The sequence below is a fragment of the Mytilus trossulus genome, chromosome 4 (genome assembly GCF_036588685.1).
Source record: "Mytilus trossulus isolate FHL-02 chromosome 4, PNRI_Mtr1.1.1.hap1, whole genome shotgun sequence".
Classification (NCBI taxonomy): domain Eukaryota; kingdom Metazoa; phylum Mollusca; class Bivalvia; order Mytilida; family Mytilidae; genus Mytilus; species Mytilus trossulus.
This window is the reverse complement of record NC_086376.1, coordinates 61,562,226-61,583,744: the sequence shown is the minus strand read 5'-3', so window position 1 is coordinate 61,583,744 and position 21,519 is coordinate 61,562,226. Positions and strand designations below refer to the sequence as shown.

The following is a 21,519-nucleotide window of genomic DNA, read 5'->3' as shown; positions in this document are numbered from 1 at the left end:
TCGGAAACGTCAAATCAAAATTCATTCAAAAAAGAAAGGGAGCTCACGTCAATAGATATAAACAATTCACCAGATTTATGACAATTGGTTAAAGCATTTTTGAGTCAATGTCCGAAATGTTGACGACGGGACGGACAGACAGATGTATACCATAATACGTCCCGTAACCGGGCGTATATATTATATATAATAATTCAACACGTACTATACATTTGGCTTTACCAGTCTCCAACAAGAGAAATATTTAACACACACACACAGATGTATTTATGAAAAGATATATTCATGTCTCACAGAGTACTGCTAAACTGTAACAGACACACTTATGGTCCGTCTGGTGAAAGAATATTCCACTCATATAGACAAATGTTTGTGATGATGTTCATCTAATATTTGCCACTAAAAGTTTTGCAAAAATAAAGAAAAAAATGGTAAAAAAAATGGAAAAAAAATAGAAATAAAAGTTCAGATGTAGGTTCGGGTTTAGGTCACTCAATGTGATAACTGTCGACAGGATAAAGGGAGATTGTCGGATCCCTAACGTGACTGAAAAGGACATCCAGTTTTTTTTATACAAAAGTAGCTGATTAACTCTTTATTCTTAAGTTCTTAAAAAAAAAAACGACATGATAAAGTAGAGAGTGCTTAAATATTGGCACACAAATTCAATCAATTATTTTCAAATTAACTATTATTAATGAGGGGGCGGGATCAGAGGGGTCCTGAACACGAGATCCCGGGCTTAAAAAACATGATATCCCGAGGTTCAGAATTTTAAAAAAAATCCCGACATCCCGAACATCGAAAAAAGAAATCCCGGATCCCGAAAGGGTCAATCCCGAAATCCCGAGCTAAAAAACACTTGATCCCGATGTCCCGAAAAAGGTCCTGCCCCCTCATTAATCAGTATTGGCAAAAATAGGTGCATTTACCACAATGAAAGATAAATGTGATAAAAGAATATACATTCAAACAAAAAGAGGTGCACAAACAGAAAATAGAAACCCCATTCTTAATCTTAATTTCATCGGATCTCAAAATTTAAACTCTTACTAGAATTTTTATTCTATCTAACAGTATAACTCAGAAGTTTCTAAGTGTAACTCGAGCTTAAACTAGAAATCTTACTGGAAAAAATATTCGAAATCAAACTTGAACTTTGAACTCAAAAACTGGAACTCGAACTTAATTTGGTTCGATTATGGAGCGTTGTGTAATAACAGAAATGTTAGCCAATTTTAAATTTCTACCGAAAACGATTTCATTGAGTTTTTTTTTTTTTTCAAAGTGCTGAGTTTGTGGCTTTTAAACACGGCATTTCGGGTTTTATATTCCCGGTGCAATGGACTAGTTAGTGAATTTATTCTGTTTGTAGTCTAAATGGAACGTGTTACTTTTCAGCCCAGATACAACAAATGCAATAGAAAATTTAGATGGCTCCAACTTTGACAATTACTTTTTGATAAGCTGTTACTGTATGTTTAATAATGAATAATCAAAATGCCCCAAAAAATAATTACTATAAAAAAATATATATATATTATACATGTTATAATGGTTTAGTAAAAAGGTTTAACCCAATAGTTCAAAGCATTGCAAGAAATGCTGCTATGCTAGCAACGTCGTTCTGTAACGTAAAGAGAAAAAGTTATAATTCCCGCCAAAAATCGATTATAAGATTATTTCCATTGTAGCGGATTTAAAACATCGGTGACCCCCCTTTTTTATTTATGCTTTTAAAATCTCCCCCGAAGCTGCAACTAATGCAGAAGTTTGAAGGAAAAAACATTAGTAGATTTTTTTTATTTCAAGAAAAATCTATAATAAATGGCAATCAAAAATGGCGGGAAATTAAAAAGGGCCTTAAAAAAAAAGGAAACTGAGAAAAATAAATGGGTATGAGATAAAATCTACAATTGACTGTTTTAGTTAAACCAGTTAAGCATAGTTTTTCGATAATTTTGCCTTCTTTAAGCATTTTTGAGCAATATTTCTATATTACGGTATAACGCGATTCTTTACTTTTTGATGACGTCATATCTCGAAAACAACATCGGTGACCCCAATTTTTTTTTTCGCCTAAAATATTGTCATAAGTATGAGCTGTCTACATGCAAAATTTAAATGAATTATTATTAGTAGTTTAAATAGTGTGATTTCCCTTTAATTGTATCTCGTCTCCAGGTTAATGGGAAAGATGATTTCAGCCTAGTCACCAAAAATTGTATTATTCAGCAAGAGAAAATCATTTATATAGCAAAATGAAAAGTTAATGGATACTGCCAACATCTGTTCTTCTTCATCAGACGTTTCTGTATAAAGTCAGACTCCTGTGAAATAAGGAAAACCTCGCCAATAATTGTTATTTCATTTCTATGTGATAAGCAAGGTTTATTTTCTCGAAAATGTTTTGTTGGGTTTTGTTTCTTATTTTACCTTTTTGGTCGCAATAATTCGTTCACATATTGTTTTCAATTGAATTGCTTCTCTATATTTCCATTAAATGGTACTATAGAAAACAAAACGTGCATGAAAAATCAAGGAGAAAGAGATTAAAATTTATTTTAATATACATAAACCATTATAAAAAAAACTGTAAAACATTGACATCAATTCATCATGGACTTCTTGGATCCTAATATGTTCCTTTTTTACCTGCAATGATGAAAACAATGTTCAAATAATAAGGTGATTGCATTGCATTATTAAAGGAAGATTTCAGTTCATATTCTCAAAAGATTTTTTCAAATGAACATTCCGCTAAAATTGCTCAAAAAAAAACTTTCGGTTTTATGTCTCCTACGGTTGTTCGTATCTTTTCTTATTCTTCCGTACATCTCCTACTTTTCCTTCAGTTTTTTTATCTTTGATTTAGATAATTGGTATCAAAATAACTTTCAAATCAAACGAAAAAAATGCACAAGGTTTATGGAAAACGACTTGCCCCATACAATTTCAAAGCTTATTTAAAAAAAAAATCAAAAACTCTCAAATCAAGGTTCATTTGTGTATATCTTGCTATGCTGACGTCTTAGTGTAGAAATATCCATAAAGTCGGACTCTCCATAGAGTTAGGTATAAGCAATCAATGTAATATTGTTAAAAAAATATTTGACCATTTACCAACCCATCTTAAATAATCATCCAATACATTCATCATGCGGCATGATTTGTTTAACGTTTTACTTTTACTCATATTCGTGTGTCGGAACATAAATCTAAATCAATCAACGTGACGAACGAAGGTCATTTTGTTTGAAACCCTCTCAAATTACAAGCTGGCAATTGTATTTGTATTATTATTATGAAATTTCACATAAATAACAACTTTTTCTCCTTTTTGGTGATGTAGGATTACTTACCTCCAAATTTACCAAAACTGCTCAATCCATTTAGACCTCGTCTACCATTTATTAGTCCACCATTGACACCAACACCATTACCATTCAAACCACCAATACTGTATGATCCAAAACTATTTAAACCACCAATACCATGAGATCTATAACCATTCAAACCACCAAAACCAGATGATCCAAAACCATTTAAACTACCAATACCACCAATACCATATGATGCAAAACCGTTCAAACCACCATATGATCCGATACCATTTAAACCCCCATATGATCCAAAACCATTCAAACCACCAATACCATATGTTCCGTAATTGTTAACACCACCGTATGCCCCATTTATACTATATGCTCCATAACCATTTAAATTGTTAAATCCTCCAAGTCCTCGACCGAATCCATTACCATTGAAAGGTCCGATATTTTTACCGTAAACACCGTAATTTCTATTTCCACTGAATCCGTTCAATCCTCTGCCATGTAAATATCCGTATCCAGGATATCCACTTTGAATACTATATCCATTGTATGCAGCATATCCGCCAATGTTTAATGGTGAACCGTTACCATATGCATTGTTGGAATATCCCCCGTATCCGTATCCTGATCTACCATAAGATGGATATCCAAATCTACCATGTCCTTGGTATCCCAAACTACCAATATTACCTGGTCCGAATGGATTTCCATATGTTTTCAGGTTATGTTTGGGACTGTATCCTTTTTCACCGGCCTCCGATGCAACGAGTCCGAATAGGGCAAAGGAAATCAATACTATTGGTGTCATGTTTGTTGGTTCTGAAACGATTTTCAATAATTCGTCAAAATAAAATAATAATGTAAAAACATAAGCGAAAACGGATCACCGAAAATGCTGAAGAAGGTTAATGAAAGATAAAAGTTGTAAATAAAATATTGAGTTATATGTATACGAATTGTGACGATTAACAAGATATTTTGTGAGAGAATGACGAATATCTTTTAAAGCAAATCAAGTACTTACCTCTGTAATGATCTATGCTGGTGTGTTCCTTGTGATACGTATTGTTTACTGCGTCTTATATGATATACTCACTGACCACACATTATGTTATAATCAGTTATAAAATAAACATTTAACAATGATAAACCTGTAAAGTGGGTTTAAATAATAAATTGTTATTTGGATGGAGAGTTGTCTCATTTGCACTCACACCACATCTTCCTATATCTATCTAAAAACAAAAACAAAACGGTTAACCACAATGATAGAAAATATTGTCATCAATTATTTGTTGCTATTGTTTTACCCTTTGTTATCTTGGTTTAGGGACTTTCACCTATTAGTAATATTTGAAATTCTCATATAATACAAGTGTAATTCAGTATTAGGAAAATTTCCCATTTTATTTAAGTATTCGTACACATTCATTGATATCCAAGTTGTGCATTTCTAATTATTTGTGTCTTTTAATGTTGTTTCATTTTTTGCATTTTTTACACTGTATTTGTAATTGATCTATTCAAACTCGGACTCTTTAAACCAACGTTAACTGAGTTAAAAGTTTAGCTAGCTATAAAAAATAAAAAGTAAAATCACAAAAATACTGAACTCAGAGGAAAATCAATTAGGAAAGTCCATAATCACATGCCAAAATCAAATAACAAAACGCATCAAAAACGAATGGACAAGAACTGTCATATTTCTGACTTGGTACAGGCATTTTCAAATGTAGAAAATGGTGGATTGAACCTGGTTCTATAGCGCTAACCCTCTCACTTTAATAACAGTCTCATCAAATTCCGTTATATTAATATGATGCGTTAAATAAACAGTCACAATTAATAAAATAGTCAAAATATGGGTACATCAGTCATTCAGGTTTAATCCACCATTTTCCTAGTCATTAAATGCATGTTTCAAATTTAGGAATATGCCAGTTATTATCCGTTCGTTTTGATGTGTTTGAGCTTTTGATTTTGCAATTTGCTGAGGGAATTTCCGTTTTAAATTCCCTTGGAGTTCGTAAATCCATTTTTAATACTTTGCTTCTTGCAGTCATTTCATTTTTTTTTAAGAAGTTGAATTATGATTTTGTTCTTTTGGAAATGTATAAACAATCGTCTACATAACAATGTGTAGAAATACTAAAGACCGAATGACATGAAACCATGCAAAATCTGGGATGATACCATGTACTCTTGAAGGTCTTTCATATCCTGCTCCAAACATATCACCTGCTGTTTCGTTCATGGTAATGGCAAACTCTCACAAAACGTTAGTCAAATGTATACCTGTGTAGTACGTTTATACAAGAAGGGCGAAAGATACTTGAGGAACAGTCAAACTCAAAAATTGAAAATAAACTGACAACGCCATGGTTAAAAATGATAAAGACAAAACAGACAAAGAATAGTACGTGATAGATAACATAAAAAACTAAAAGCTGAGTGTCGAGAACCCCACCAAAAACTGCGGGTAATATGTTTATTGGTGTCTCATAAAGGCATTGTGTCTTTTTCGGTTGCTCATTCAATTTTTTACGGAACTATAACAACTCTTATATAATTCGGAGGATAAGTTACCGATAGCACACGGTTTAAGAAACCATTTTCTTCGGGACATGCATTACCAAATAATGAATATAACATTTACCCGTTTGTTGATAACGTTAAATTTTGTTAGTTTTCATAGCTGTCTCCCCTTTTTTAATTTATCTTTAGGCTCGTCGTGGTTTTTTTTTTATATTGTATCATGTTCTTTATGCTAGGTATATTTTTGTCAAAATTATATATTTTATTTTCACAAGCCATCTCTGACCTAAAAATGTATAAAATACAATATATTTATATTTACTATTTTTAAATAACATAAAATAATTTGACACTTCTAACCAATACTGTAGAAATGTCATATATTTGAAAATCACAAAACAGTAAAAATTGAGGATGTTTCATAAACCGCAAATATAGTAATGAAGAACCCTTTTTTTTTGTTTATGTAAAAATATATCATTAATTACCATATTTCATTCATTGTGGTTAAACTTGAAAACACAAATAGTCTATTGCAATGGTTGCTTTGTGTCCTTTTTTTTTTAACATATATCATCAGAAATTGAGAATGTTTCATAAACTGTTAATATAATAGTGGATAACACTTTGTTGTTGTTTAAGGAGACTCGCGGGTATAAGATTTTCATAAAAAAAAATTAAACATTTATTTTTCATTACAAATTTGCTTTCCATTGTTTTCTACATGACAACCTTTTCTACAATGTTGACAGTTATTATCAATGTGTTTGAGCTTTTGATTCTGCCATTTGATTAGAGACTGTCGGAGTTCAACTTAGAGATAGAAACGTTTATTCAGAAATAATGACCGGGTTTTTATTAATGTTAATAATGAAACTAGACGAGTATCACAATGATTACAATACCTAAATCTGGTACATATATCTGTGCGCTGATTTTTCCAAAATTGCTATAATTTTCTCACAATTTTTGTCATATCTTCAAAGATTGCAATATAACACACACGCAATAATTTCTGAATTTACAGTAGTTCAACTGTCTTTCTTCGAATGGTCGTTTAAAGGTTTTTTTCTTGCACTTTATTTCCATTTCCTGTTCACTTGTTATCGCGATCGACACCGCCGAATTTTAATAAAATCACAAAACGATTAACTACATATCGTTCTTTCTCATAAACGCGTTTTCTCTTTCGGTTGCTCATCCAATATTTACGTAATTATAACAACTTTTATATATTTCGGAAGTTTAGTTATCGATAGCACACGGTTTAATCAACTAACTATTTTCTTTGGAACATGCCTACCTATAGTCATGAACATGACATTTATTCGCTGGTTGATAACGTTAAATGTGTTAGTTTTTCATAGATTTCTCACCTTTTTCAATTTATCTTCAGGCTCGGTTTTTTTGGTTATATTTTTTTGTATAGTATCAGCTAACAATTATAAATTCCATAGGTTAGAATGTTGCTACATAAAAATGGAAAAAGCAAAAAGCTGAAATATAGTATGTTTAATTTCATTTTGTTTATCTTGCACAAAACGTAAAAATTTGAGGGGGGGGGAATAACATAGTAAAAGGAAATTAACCCCCCCCCCTCCCCCGACGGCAGAGAAACTCTTTTCAAATGATGGTATTTTGGAATTTGAATTTGAAGCCAGATATAATACTTCAAAAACAAAATCGGATTTGGTTATTTGTCTCACAACAAAAATTAATGAAAATTTGGTCATAAGCTGTCAGACGTACATTCGAGCTCGAAGCTATCCTTGTCTTTGTTATTTGTTGGACTTGTTTAATAATATTCATGTTCTTTATGCTGAGTATTTTATTTTATTTTCAAGAGCCATCTCTGAACTAAAACTGGTTAAAATACAATATAATTATATTTACTATTCAATAACATAAAATAATTTGACACTCTAACCCATACTGTAGAAATGTCATATATTTGAAAATCACATAACAGCAAAAATGAAAATGTTTCATATAAACCGCAAATATAGTAATGAAAAACACTTTTTTTGTTTATGTAAAAACATGTCATTAATTACAACATTTCCTTCACGCTAATTTTTTCATGTGAAATTCACATGAATTTTTAAAATACAGTAATTCAAATATCTAAAATTTCAAATGAAAGTGAGTGAGTTTCATGTATAAGCTCGTTTGAGGTGAATATCACGTGAAATGTTCATGTGAATTTCATGTTAAATTCATATGAAATAGTTGTGAGCAAATTTTGCATGTGTATACTCAACATAGTTTCTGTACGTATTTAGACAATGAGGGTATAAAAATATGCATTTTTCTTGGAGCAAATGAAGGTCAAAATTAATGCAAAATATATTCAAACTTGAAGATTAAGTTATGTCATTTGATTATGGACTTATTTTCCTTGGAGTGCATTTTTTGTATTTTAACTTTTTATGTGTGTAAAAAATAACGAGAACAAATACTGTGATGAAACTAACATTATCAAGATAATTGATCTGTTTATTTTAGTAATTTCAGAGTTTTTTCAATGCACAGTGGTCATTTCCATAAAAATATGTTGTGCTTCTCTTATTTCTGTTTAGTTCTTTTATTGAAATGAAAAAGAGAGTAGAGATAAGCAAAATGAATGTAAAGCTAGCATTATCTTTGAATTTGACTGTGATTTCAACAAGGCTGTTCAGAATCTACAATATTCATTTCAAGAATATAGAATTTAACTCGACTCATAGTTTACTGACAAATTAAACATATGTGAAATGTACCGTAAAAATACAGAATTCAAACCACAAACGATAAGACATAACATAATATCTTACCGAACCCACAACAGAAAGGTTATAATGAATGTGACCTACCGATTTAGACTATTTACCGGACTTGTTAATACATGAGCAACACGACGGGTTCCACATGTGGAGCAGGGGCTGCTTACCCTTCCGGAGCACCTGATATCACCCCTAGTTTTTAGTGGGGATTGGGTTGCTTATTCTTTAGTTTTCTATGTTCTATCATGTGTACTATTGTTTGTCTTTTTTTTTTCTGTTTCATTTTTAGCTATGGCATTGTCAGTTTATTTTGGATTTATGAGTTTGGTCGTCTCTCTTTTATAACTAGATACATGAGTGTTGGATGGATAAATACCGAAACACGTCGTATAACAATGCAAATTCACAAGCCACAACACAGTACTATTAGAGAAGAGGTCACGTTCTTTAATTAGTAGACAGACGACATAAATGTCAAACCGTAATCTAAGCAAACATGGTAAAAGTGTCGTTTATTAATTTCAGCAATCATCATAAAGATCAACCAATTCATGATGTTGTCATTAAACCAAACAGATAAACAATAGAACATAACACACAACATAAAACCTAATGACTAAGCAACACGGCACCTTAAACATGGGGATGATCTAAGACAAACAGAAAAACAATACTACATAAATTACAACAAAGGGAACTAAGGACTAAACCACAAGAATCCCACCTCACACTGGGGTCTTCTCAGTTGCTTTGGGGTGATAAACAGATTCTGCTTCACATGTGGCACCCGTGGTTTTGCGAATATGTTTCAAAGCCGGCAAGTCTAATTTACGGAGTCTCATGAAAACCATTTTATACCTTTGGTAGTCGTGTTTTTAAAGCAGTTTTCAATCTTATAGAAACCAACTGTGCTTTTGATTTTCTTCTAGTATTCTAGTTCTTTCATTTAAATAAGTTAGAATTCAGATATGTGCTTTTCAAGTTGAATGTCAAGAAAAAAGATTTATCTTTAAATTTCAGGTCATGTTGTATACTATTGTTTCTCTTTGAATAATTCATAATGAAAACAACAAGATGTGGTATGATTGTCAATGAGACAATTCCACATGATATTGACGTGAGCAGATACAGGTCACCTTACGGCCATCGAAATGATGAAAAACACTATCATCTTCCTATATAAATCTAGAATATATCGCGCCCTTCCAACTGATCTTAAAATAAAAGGATATACTAGTAATAGATAATATAGGTCTAATAATACCGCAAATAAAATAACCTTGGCGAGGCACCTGGTATTCATCAATTTTCGATTTCATGAGATGCTTCTCATTTTTTAATTTGTTTTCAACTATTCTAGTAGATTTGAACTATTGACATTAGAACTTAGTGTATCATATAGACATTAAAACTTGTTAATCATAACGAAACCACTCCGTCGTAGATCTGAGTCCAATACCATGGTTTTCGTGTTTTGTTTTCATCTTTTTGTTGATTTTCATGTTGACCAATCATTTCTAGTTACGTGTAAAAATATTATGTACAGTTTTGATTTTTTTAAAGATTTTTGGAGTTTTTTTAGAGTTCAAAAATTATTCCAGGGTTTTTATAAATTTGAATGATGCGAGTAGGTGCATTCTTACATCTGATAGAGATTTTTCAAAAATCCCAATAATTTTCTTGCATTTTTGTTAAATCTACAAATATTGCAATAATTTCTGGTTTGCAGTTCTTGTCTCAGAATGAACGAAGTTTTTTTGGGGCAAAGCATTCGTTGCCATATCCCGTCCTCTTTTCTTCGACATCACAGAATAATGAAACAAAAATAAAAAGTACATCTGAAATGTGCAACACAGAAGTGTTTCGCAAAAGCAAAAGCTAGTTCAATTTGATTTCAACTTACATTTAAACCATGGTTACCAGACTTATATTGTTTCTTAAAATGTCCTGAACCAAGTCAGTGTTCTGTTGTTTCGTTGTTTTATTCTTACAGTTTATGTTGCACTTCGTGACATGGATTTTTTTTCTCTCAATCTGTTTATGACTTTTGATAGGAAGTATACTACTGTAGCCTTTATTTATATATCAATTTATTTTTCAGCGTCACAATCAGTCTGCAAAAAGGATGACCTTTTACAGTTAAGTTTTGAAGAGTCATATTTACATTCACATGGAATAAAAATAAAACGACTGCCAAAATTATGTGATATCCTGTTAGTCATAAGGACTCTAAAGGACCATGTAGCAATACTGCCTAATCCAATCTGTGTATATATGTGAACGTCAAGATAAGAGACATACTTAATTGTATCTTGTATCCAGTCCAATGGAAAACATTATTTAGTTTAGTAACCAAACATTGCATTATTCAGTAAGAGAAAATCATTTACATAGCAAAAAGAAAAGTTAACGGATACTGCCAAAATCTTTTCTTTTTTCGTCAGAAGTTTCTGTATAAAGTCAGGCTCCTGTGAAATAAGAAAAACCTCGCCAAAAATAGTAATTTCATTACCATGTGATAAGTATGGTTTATAATGTTGCATGGGTTTTTTTTACTTGAAAATGTTTTTTTGGCTTTGGTTTCTCATTTTACCTTTTTGGTCGCAGTAATTCGTCCACAATTTTTTTTTTTGAATTGTTTATATCTCTATATTTCCTTTAAATGGTACTATAGAAAACAAAACGTGCATGAAAAATCAAAAAGAAAGAGATTTATATTTTTTTTTAATATTCATAAACCATTATAAAAAAATGTAAAACATCGACATCAATTCCTCATGGACTTCTTGGATCCTAATATGTTCCTTTTTTACCTGCAATGACGAAAACAATGTTGAAATTTACAATTTCAAAGCTTATTTCAAATTTTTCAAAACCTTTCAAATCAATGTTCATTTGTTTATACCTTGCTATGCTTTAGACTTAGTGTAAAAATATCTATGTAATATGGAACAAAATATTAAATCATTTACCACCCCATCTTAAATAATTATCCAATTCATTCATCATGCGGCATGATTTGTTTAACGATTTACTTTTACTCATATTCGTGTGTCGGAACATTAATCTAAATCAACCAACGTGACGAACGAATGTCATTTTGTATGAAACCCTCTTAAGTAACAAGTTGGCAATTGTATTTGTATCATTATTATAAAATTTCACATATAAATAACAACTTTTTCTTCTTTTTTGTCGTGTAGGATTACTAACCTCCAAATTTACCAAAACTGCTCAATCCACCTCGTCTTCCATTTATTAGTCCACCATTGACACCAATACCATTACCATTCAAACCACCAATACTGTACGATCCAAAACTATTTAAACCACCAATACCATACGATTTATAACCATTCAAACCACCAAAACCAGATGATCTAAAACCATTTAAACTACCAATACCACCAATACCATTTGATGCAAAGCCATTCAAACCACCATATGATCCGAAACCATTCAAACCCCCATATGATCCATAACCATTTAAACCACCAATACCATATGTTCCGTAATTGTTAGCACTACCGTATGCCCCATTTATACCATATGCTCCATAACCATTTAAATTGTTATATCCTCCAATTCCTCGACCGAATCCATTACCATTGAAAGGTCCGATATTTTTACCATAAACACCGTAATTTCCATTACCACTGAATCCGTTTAATCCTCTGCCATGTAAATATCCGTATCCAGGATATCCACTTTGTACACTATATCCATTGTATTCATTATAACCGCCAATGTTTAATGGTGAACCGTAACCATAAGCATTGTTGGAATATCCCCCGTATCCGTATCCTGGTCTACCATAAGACGGATATCCAAATCCACCATTTCCTTGGTATCCCAAACTACCAATATTACCTGGTCCGAATGGATTTCCATATGCTTTCAGGTTATGTTTGGGACTGTATCCTTTTTCACCGGCCTCAGTTGCAACGAGTCCGAAAAGGGCAAAGGAAAGCAATACTATTGGTGTCATGTTTGTTGGTTCTGAAACGAATCCGTTAAATAAAAGAATAATTATAAAACCTTCAAAAATAAGCAAATACGTATAATCGAAAATGAAATAAAAAAGTTGCAAATAAGATATTGAGATGTATATACAAAATATGACGATAAACATGATCTTTTGTGAGAGAAAGACAATTATCTTTTAAAGCAAATCAAGTGCTTACCTCTGTAATGATCTATGCTGGTGTGTTCCTTGTGATACGTATTGTTTGCTACGTCTTTTATAATATACTCACTGACCACAAATTTTGTTATAATCAGATATAAAAAAGACATTTAACAATGATAAACCTTGTATTATAAAATTGGTTTTTATTCAAAAAAAGAAAGAAAAAAGGTTAACCACAATGATAGAAAATGTTGTCATCAATTATTTGTTGCAATTGTTTTCTCCGTTATTCTCATCGTGGTTTGGGTTATTTACCTATGAGTAATATTTGATGTTCATATAATGCAAGTGTAATTCAGTATTACGAAAATTTCCCATTTTATTTCAGTATGTATTTCTGTTGCTCATCCATTTTGTTACGGAACTATAACAACTGTTATATAATTCGGAGGTTCAGTTACCGATAGCACACTGTTTACCAAACCATTTTCTTCGGGACATGCCTTACCAAATCATGAATATGACATAAGCCGTTGGTTTATAATGTTAAATGTTGTTATTTTTCATAGATTTCGCATATTTTCAATTCATCTTCAGGCTCGGTGATATTGTTATACTTTATTCCATATGCTAATCAATGTAGCAAGAAGCTGAAATATTTTTTTTTTAATTTCATTCTGTTTATCTTGCACTAACAATGAGCTATTTGTTATGGTAATTAAATTGTTTACGATAGTGACCGACGGCGGAGACACTTATCTGAAATAGTAGGTTTCTGGAATTTGAATTGGAAGCCAAATATTATCCCCAAAGAAATCGTATTTAATTATTTCTCAAAACAAAAGACAACGAAAATTTTGTTGTTAGCTGTTAAACATACATTTGGTTGTTGTCCATTCGTTTGATGTGTTTTATCTTTTATTTTGTCATTTGATTAGGGACTTTCCGTTTTGAATTTTCCTCGGAGTCTAGTATTTTTGTATTTTTATTTTTAAATAACATTCATGTTCTTTATGCTGAGTTTTTTTTAACAAATTATGTATTTTATTTTCACAATCCATCTCTGAACCAAAACTGTATAAAACACAATATATCGTTTTAATGTTTTTATCAGTGTTTGAAGCAAATGACGAGAAAAATGAGTCTCTGTTATCGATGTAAACATATTTACTTAAACAAATGTTTTGCATGTAATTTAGACGAGTGGTTTGGAATTGTACTCATTTATTGTATGCATTTCCCAAGTAACTATCTTTTTTTTTCGATGACAATCTGTAAATTTAGTGAAAAACAGGAGTGACAATATATGCATTTCAACTTATTTATCCACGGAAATTCAATAAGGGCATAAAATGTTGTCTTTCACTGAAGTTTTGCGAAGTTATTGATTTTATAACTTTTTTTGGAATGTACTGCTTTTATCATTGCAGGTAAAAGTTCATATTAGATCCGGATTGGTAGCATAGAGACTCGTCTTTTAATTCTTTTAGCATTTCTTATATTTATTATTGTATTCTCAATTAAATGAATCATTTGTTATGTAATTTTGTCCTTTTATTGTCATACTTAACATTGCAATAAAAGCGCAAGGTTCGGCTAGCTACAAAATCAGGTTCAACCCACCCCTTTTCTTAAATGTCCTGTACCAAGTCATAAAATTGTAGTTGTTATTTTCTAATTTGTTTCTGTGTGTGTTACATTGTCGTTTCTTTGTTTGTTGTTTTTGCACTTATGTGTCTTGTTGTTTCATTGATTTCCTCTTATAGTTGATGTGTTTTCCTGGTTTTAGTTTGTAACCCAGATATGTTTTCTCTCAATCGATTTATGACTTTCGAACAGCGGTATACTATGGTTGTCTTTATTTATGTACAAATTGTTTCTTAGTTAATTATGTTTTCATGAAAAATCATATATAGGAGGGAAATTTGCTCATAAACTCTTGGTGTCAGACAATCAATACTCTCCTTCCTAAGTAAAAGTAGCCCTACTCTGACACAAAATAGTGCTTTTATATGTCATTGAAAAAATGAAACTTTTGGTGCATAAGAAATATATTAAGACCATTTTTGAGCCCAAATTTACTTGTCTAAGAGTTGCATTATAAAAATTGAGGATTCATGCGCTCCATAGTAAACTAAAGTTTCCAGAAAACCAGGAGTTAGTTTTTGTAGTTCTTGTCTTCTGAAAGGCAATTCTTTCTCAGAAGACTTTCAACATGGGCTGATAATTGGCATGTAGAAAGATGATACATGTACAATTCAGAATATGTCTGGTTTCTTTGAAGTTAAAATATTGAGAAAGCTGTGAAAATTACAAAATTTGATAGGAATTTTGATTTAGTGTTCTGACACCTTCATGGTATATGAACATTTATTTTCATCTATAAATTGTCTGATGATGGTTTTTCCAGATAAAACTGACGTACAAACTAAAATCTATATTGTTTATTTGAAAATAGGCTTAATAACTTCTGACACAGTTTTTTTTTTCTATCAGGTTATAAAAACAATTCAAAAGAGAAAACCTTATTACGTATTAGAAGCACATTGAAGACGTTGGCCCGAATGTATGTTTCTTATTAACAACAATATATTAATGTCAATGCAGAAGATAGTTTCAATAATTAGAAGAGGGTCTTTCGAAGATTTGATCATATGTTAAGAAAAGCATAATAAATGCAAGGTGTCCAATTTTAATCTTGGTGAAAAACAGAAAAATTAACAATGTTTATAATTTGTAACTTTCAACAATTTGTTTTGAAATGCAATTTGTTATACGGTTCGCTGAAAGAAAAAGCTGTTAAACATGTTTTCACTGTTAATTTACTTGTCCTGTTCAATTGTGCATACGATTCCCTTTCACGTATAGTCTAATTGGTCGGCTGTAATCTTTTCGTAAACCCATATATTAAACAATGTTTATTTGAGTCTTTTATAACTGAATGAACAAGCGTAACAAGGTTCGAATTTTTCTTGAATTGTTAAAGTCCATATGATTTGCTAGATAGTGTTGCTCATATCCATGTCATTTGGATTTTGTTGGATAGTTGTCTCATTGGCAATCATACCACATCTCATTATCTGTATACACAATATTGCTGCTCATTTTGGTATTATCTAAGTCTATAAAGCGAAAATAAAGTGTTACTATAATTAACAAGGGCGGGTAATAACTCGTGTTCAGTTATAACTTTAGAGCAAACATAGAAATAAGGTGGTGGTCATCAGAAAGAGCTAGTGTGATTGATAAATTAAGATTGTCTTTAATATGAAGTGTCACCATTAAAATTGAAATTTTATCATTCATTTTTTATTAAATATACACTAAATGATATGTGTTTTTCTCATTGATGAAGGCATGTTGGTGTTTATTACCACTTCAGTTTAACTCGTATGGAAAGTTGACTCATTGACAATCATACCTCATCTCCTAATTTTTTTTTATATCTAAATGTAACTCAATTTATTTGCATGCAGATATTTGCAAAGATATTCAAATGGGAGTATACGTGTATCCCTAATGGCTTTTATGTTTATACATTGTTGGCACAACCTATCGTTATATACAATAGTAGTTCGTCTCTTTATGTTTCGTCGTTTTCGTCAACTTGGTCTAAGTTAGAAGAATGTCCATATAGTTCTCTCTCAAGCATACACAACTGTTCTACAAATCCTGAATTTGGACATATTTTTCTATTTGATCTTGCTTCAACAATGGCGTCCCAAAGATGGAATTTTTGCTTCATCATCATATATGCGATTGCTACAGTTGGGGACCGGCGGTACCCAGAGTGACAATGAACTAATACTTTGCCTGAAAGAATAAGACACCATCATGTGTATGTCAATAATAGAAAAATATGAATGTTGAATGAATTGGTCTTTGTTTTTATAGAAGCGTCACAGTCCGCATAGTGCAAAACAAGTCGTATACTTTATCTTCGTATCAGTTTGGGATAATTTAACATTTGTAAACTATTGCTTATATCATGTAAACTTGTCATCGAGAAGTAAAATGTTCAAAATATCTTTTCCAGCATGTTATACGTACATATACTATTTATTGGGGTATAATTACTATATCAAGTAGTTAAAATAGCTTGATTTTTTAAATAAAAGGTTTATAGTTAGGGGGTTCAATTTACCACAGGGGAGTCAAAATACCATGGCTAAGTAATTTTTCAAAATATCTTTTCCATGCAGCATGTTTTAAAAATACCAAGGAAGTATGTTAGTTATACATGTACGTCCTTGAAAATACATACAAACAACTTTTTGGAGTATTATTACAATTGAAATGAGTTACAATAGAAATAATTTTAAATTTGGAGGTGTAAAGGGGGGTATTATATATATAGAAGGTCAATTTTACATAAGGGAAGGATATTTATTTTCATTTTTCAACAGAATAAAATAAAACGTATGTGATAAATCATAAATGTAGCATAGCACTGAAAGCAGGTTAAAATAGCTTTAAATACTAAAACTCCAAATACTTGATCGAGGCGCTAAATGACTAAAAATTCAAATGTAAAAGAGAACGGTCTTTAGCTTCATACCATTTTGTTTCAAAGCATTATCTATTATATCAGAAGTATGCTCAAAATGTTGTTTAATATCGTAATCTTCTTCGTCATACATCTCCACTTCAGAATAAGTAATTGCAGTGTCAGCGTAGTATTCGCTTCCGGTTTCTGAATCCTCTATTGCTAAATTTAATATATGTGTGATTCCTCGGTATTTTAGTCCTTGTAAATCTCTTGCGAAGTGTCTGTAATATGTTAAAATGATTAAATTATTGGTACTTATAGACATTATTTATTACTGTAACATTGAAATTATTGCGATGTTTTAAATTTATCAGTACGAAAATTACGAACAGGTGATTACCGCAATAATAAAATTCGCATTTTTGTCCATCTTTTCAAATCGCAACCAATAACTTCTGAATTTACAGTACATATAAATAAGAAAATGTGGTATGATTGCTAATGAGACAACTCTCCACAAGAGATCAACTATATGTTAACGCCATTAAATCAGTTTCGAATTGAATTAACGAAGTTTGAAATTTGATTTGTTTTATTTTGTTTTCTTACGTTTTTTATGTTTATGGTTTTTTTTTGTTTTACAGACCTATCTATTTAAAGTTATCATTTTAATTTAATATATTTGTTTTTAGTCATAATGATTGCTGTTCGTATATTTACACTTACACATTTCCGACATATATACCGGGGAAAACTTCATCCACATCATTTTTGAGGTGCTTATTGTCCTGGAGAAAATTTCGTATTTTGTAAAACAGCTTCACGTCGTAATGTTCTTCTGCAATAAAAGAAAGTATTAGTTGGATATTGAGCTATCTGTTAATTACGCTTTCGTGTGATTGTCATATCTATAATAAGGACTTTTTGTACATTCTGTTGATTGTATAATCATGTTGTATAACAGTATATATAGTATATAGATATCTTAAACTCCAATTAGCTGATCGAGTAATGTGTGGCGTCAATTTCAGCGCTAGTCTCGATCAAAAACTGTGGATCAATATCATTTATATGTTACTTGAATAATAGAAATCGTTACCCCCAGAAAATCACCCCGGTTTCTTTTAACATGATTCTCAAGATCACTATATCCTTCCTTTTCCAAAATATACTGACCGACTTTAGAAACGCAACACTAGATTATTTTTGTGTTATTTTTAAAAGGAATGTGTCAACGTCAAAAGCAATAACTGCCCGTTACAAACGCCAAAATGATTTTCAGAAAGGTCAACATATTCTGTCTGATATTTTTTGAGTTCTGTTTTACACCTTCTGATTTTGCATTTGTTCAACCAATTAATTGGTTTTAGCAATTATGCGTTTGGAACTTGAGGGCTTTACGGGTTTTCCTTCAGTCAATTCATTGGCAATGCAGTTTATGTTAAACATTTATGACATGAATCTGTACTCATTGGCACTCGGCAATTTGGTTAGCAGTTGACGTTGCGGCCGTAAACATGATTGGCAAATGACGTTCCATAATCAAATTCTGTTGATGTTTCATTGTCACTTCACGTTGATCTGTTCATTAATGGCCAGTAACAAATCTTGTCCACTTGTATCGTTGTCGGAAGGACAGTAAGACGAGTTTCTGAAGTCATAAGGTATGGTTGCAGCACATTTATGTTTTCATGTTTGCAGTATTCTTAAAGGCTAATTCAGTTCTTTTTTTTTTTCTCTGACTTGGCAAAATGGAGCTGCAACATTTTAAAAAAAATTAGTAAGGCAAAGGATTGAAAGAACTGTTTCACAAAGCAAAAAAAATGAAACAATCTTTCATGGGACCAAAATTTCGCTGTAAGAAATTCGTGCGACTTCAAAAATTCGGTATGTTCAATAACCACAAGTAAGTCAGATTTTGATTTTTTGCAAGGAGAAAGAAGCATGATAAGCATAAAATGTAGTTGTAAGAGAATCAAAAAAGATTTGGTAAAAAAAATCAACAAAATGAGTGTTGCGTTTTTAAGGTCGTTCAGTATATAATATCTCGATAGTCTGCATTGATTAAATTTTATAACCTTTTTCGATGTCAGAGGGACTTATGCGTAAAGATGGTATTAAAAGTAGTTCGTTTTCAGTATCACTTGCCTGTTAACACTAAGGTTGTGAGTTCGAACAAAGCACGTTTGAGAAGCGATTTACTAGGATTATAACAAAGATGTGGTATGATTGCCAATACGACTACTCTCCACAAGAGACCAAATGATACAGAAATTAACAACTATATGTCATCGTACAGCCTACAACAATGAGCAAAGCCCATACCACATAGTCATCTAAAAACGGCACCGACACCACAAATGTATAAAAATTTACACAATTCAAACGAGAAAATTAATGGCCTAATTAGTGAATAAAATATGAACGAAAAACACATATATAACAGTAACAAACGGCAACCACTGAATTACAGGCTAGAAAAAGGTTCATTGTGGCATATTTTGAATATTTAAAAACAATCTGATAGCATCTCACTTACCATGTTTCTTTTTCTGTTGGTGTGTAATTAAAAATTGTGGTTTGAATCCTACTTTTTTCTTGAAGCCACCTTTTCGGTTCGAGTTTTTCCTTTCTTCTAACATTCCTTCAAAATACATTCATTTGTTAAACATTACCTAGACGATAAAAAGTTCTGCATATTACATGAAACCATGATCATTGTGAATCCAATGAAATCACCAAACGGTTGTAGACTAGATCCTTGAGAATTTGAGGATCTTATTTCAGACAAAATGAAGAAATATGTAGATTTCCTAGTTAAAATGTAACAAATTTATTGAAAGGAGTGGGGGCTATAATGGCCTTATATGGACCAAGATTTACAAAGTAACAAAGCTTTAAACTGAACACAGCTTTCTATATGTCTCGATTAAAATGCATTGGTCGTCCAAAAAAGAGGGGTTCTCCCCTCTGGATCCGCCACTGATGTGTATCTAACAGAAAATATATAGCTCCACTCTTCGTTTAAGAATTTTCTTCATTTTCATTGTTACAGAATCACCAAGATGTCTTTCACGACTTTTTTGGATATTTTTCCGTGCCTTAATTTCAGTCACATTTTAAACCTAAACATACACACCATAACATATTCGAAACCCAACTGTCTGTGCACTAAATATCTATGACTTTTTGACAAGGGTCCTCGGTGAAATACTGCAAGAGAAGGTTCGTCATACCTCTTTTATAACAATAATATGTATAGGTCTGCAACCAACACCAAATTTTCCAAAAATTCTAAAAACATTATAAGATTTAAAAAAAGGTATCCATTTTCCTGGCAGCTTTTTAAACAAGTATTTTGTAGACATTAACTTTCCAGTTCCCGGTTCGATTATTGTAATAACGGTTAAAATCATTGATTATAAAAAAAAACAGCATATGTAATACAAGTACAAACACAATCGTGTTGTCCTACAATCTAATATCGGTGGTCAAATATCATGATTTTTGGAAGAAATTTGTCTTCCCTTGTTTCAATTTGATGACATATCTACACATCAACCATTCAGGTAGAATGATTATCTCATTTATGAATGATTCCTCTAAAATTTGACAGATGAACTGAGACTGAAATGATAATAATGTTACCTACCTGAAGATTCCATTGTATACATCTGTACATATAAAAGTGGATTTATTCAATCTATAAATAGTTATGATCATAATAATATCGATTATTTCGTTTAAATATTACCCGTATATTCTGTAAATAGTTTCTACGACAAGTAATTGAATATGTGTGTTTTGTATTTTTGCCCATTATAGCCTATAGACCACTACAGTTTTAATTTTAAAAATATCAATCAATAGGACAGGACCGAAAGCTAAGTTTGTAAACTGGTCGAATGTGATTAACATTAATCATGCTGTATGCCGGGTACATAACTTATAAGAATACTTTATTAATAATTATAATAAAAGTCTTATGTTTTTTTAATAAAATTTGAAGAATAATACATGTAGTGTTAAATTGTCAATTCATGTTGTGTACGCCTTATTTTTTTTTTTACGGGAACAACCATTTCTTGACAGTTTAATCTCAAATCAAAACATTAAGATCCTCTACGAGAGATAATGCAGCTGATCTGTAATATTCGATCTTTATGCCTTATAGCATGTACTGTGTTACAAGTTAACGCTAGATAAAAACTGATGAGGAAAAATTAACACCCGGTCATCGAAAGCTTGACAGAGCCTTTCATGTCTGGA

General features: G+C 31.4%; 3 protein-coding genes across 3 annotated transcripts; all 3 read right to left on the bottom strand.

Annotated features, from left to right (window-relative positions):
* Positions 1-2,558: 2,558 nt before the first annotated feature.
* LOC134714061 (shematrin-like protein 2) lies at positions 2,559-4,389 on the bottom strand. The gene is made up of 3 exons (XM_063575306.1): positions 4,360-4,389; positions 3,363-4,154; positions 2,559-2,655 (listed from the first exon to the last, which is right to left on the bottom strand). Exons 2-3 carry the CDS (start codon positions 4,141-4,143, stop codon positions 2,636-2,638), a joined length of 801 nt encoding a protein of 266 aa, XP_063431376.1. The 5' UTR covers positions 4,144-4,154; positions 4,360-4,389; the 3' UTR covers positions 2,559-2,635.
* Positions 4,390-11,374: 6,985 nt separating this feature from the next.
* Positions 11,375-12,846, bottom strand: LOC134714060 (uncharacterized). Its single transcript, XM_063575305.1, has 3 exons — positions 12,817-12,846; positions 11,846-12,631; positions 11,375-11,445 (listed from the first exon to the last, which is right to left on the bottom strand). The coding sequence occupies exons 2-3, from the start codon at positions 12,618-12,620 to the stop codon at positions 11,426-11,428; spliced, it is 795 nt and encodes a 264-aa protein (XP_063431375.1). The 5' UTR covers positions 12,621-12,631; positions 12,817-12,846; the 3' UTR covers positions 11,375-11,425.
* A 2,462-nt stretch (positions 12,847-15,308) lies between these two features.
* LOC134716720 (dual specificity protein phosphatase 3-like) lies at positions 15,309-20,915 on the bottom strand. Its single transcript, XM_063579724.1, has 5 exons — positions 20,903-20,915; positions 19,790-19,894; positions 17,977-18,088; positions 17,320-17,531; positions 15,309-16,574 (listed from the first exon to the last, which is right to left on the bottom strand). The coding sequence occupies exons 1-5, from the start codon at positions 20,913-20,915 to the stop codon at positions 16,345-16,347; spliced, it is 672 nt and encodes a 223-aa protein (XP_063435794.1). The 3' UTR covers positions 15,309-16,344.
* Between the last annotated feature and the right edge of the window lie 604 nt (positions 20,916-21,519).

Excerpts from the sequence above, each read along its gene's own strand:
- LOC134714061 (XM_063575306.1), bottom strand. The coding sequence starts at position 4,143 with ATGACACCAATAGTATTGATTTCCTTTGCCCTATTCGGACTCGTTGCA. Across the intron at positions 2,656-3,362 it reads CAGTTTTGGTAAATTTGGAG|GTAAAAAAGGAACATATTAG; the intron begins GTAAGTAATCCT and ends TCATCATTGCAG.
- LOC134714060 (XM_063575305.1), bottom strand. The coding sequence starts at position 12,620 with ATGACACCAATAGTATTGCTTTCCTTTGCCCTTTTCGGACTCGTTGCA. Across the intron at positions 11,446-11,845 it reads CAGTTTTGGTAAATTTGGAG|GTAAAAAAGGAACATATTAG; the intron begins GTTAGTAATCCT and ends TCGTCATTGCAG.
- LOC134716720 (XM_063579724.1), bottom strand. Across the intron at positions 18,089-19,789 it reads CCAACAGAAAAAGAAACATG|AAGAACATTACGACGTGAAG; the intron begins GTAAGTGAGATG and ends CTTTTATTGCAG. Across the intron at positions 17,532-17,976 it reads GGTATATATGTCGGAAATGT|ACACTTCGCAAGAGATTTAC; the intron begins GTAAGTGTAAAT and ends AACATATTACAG.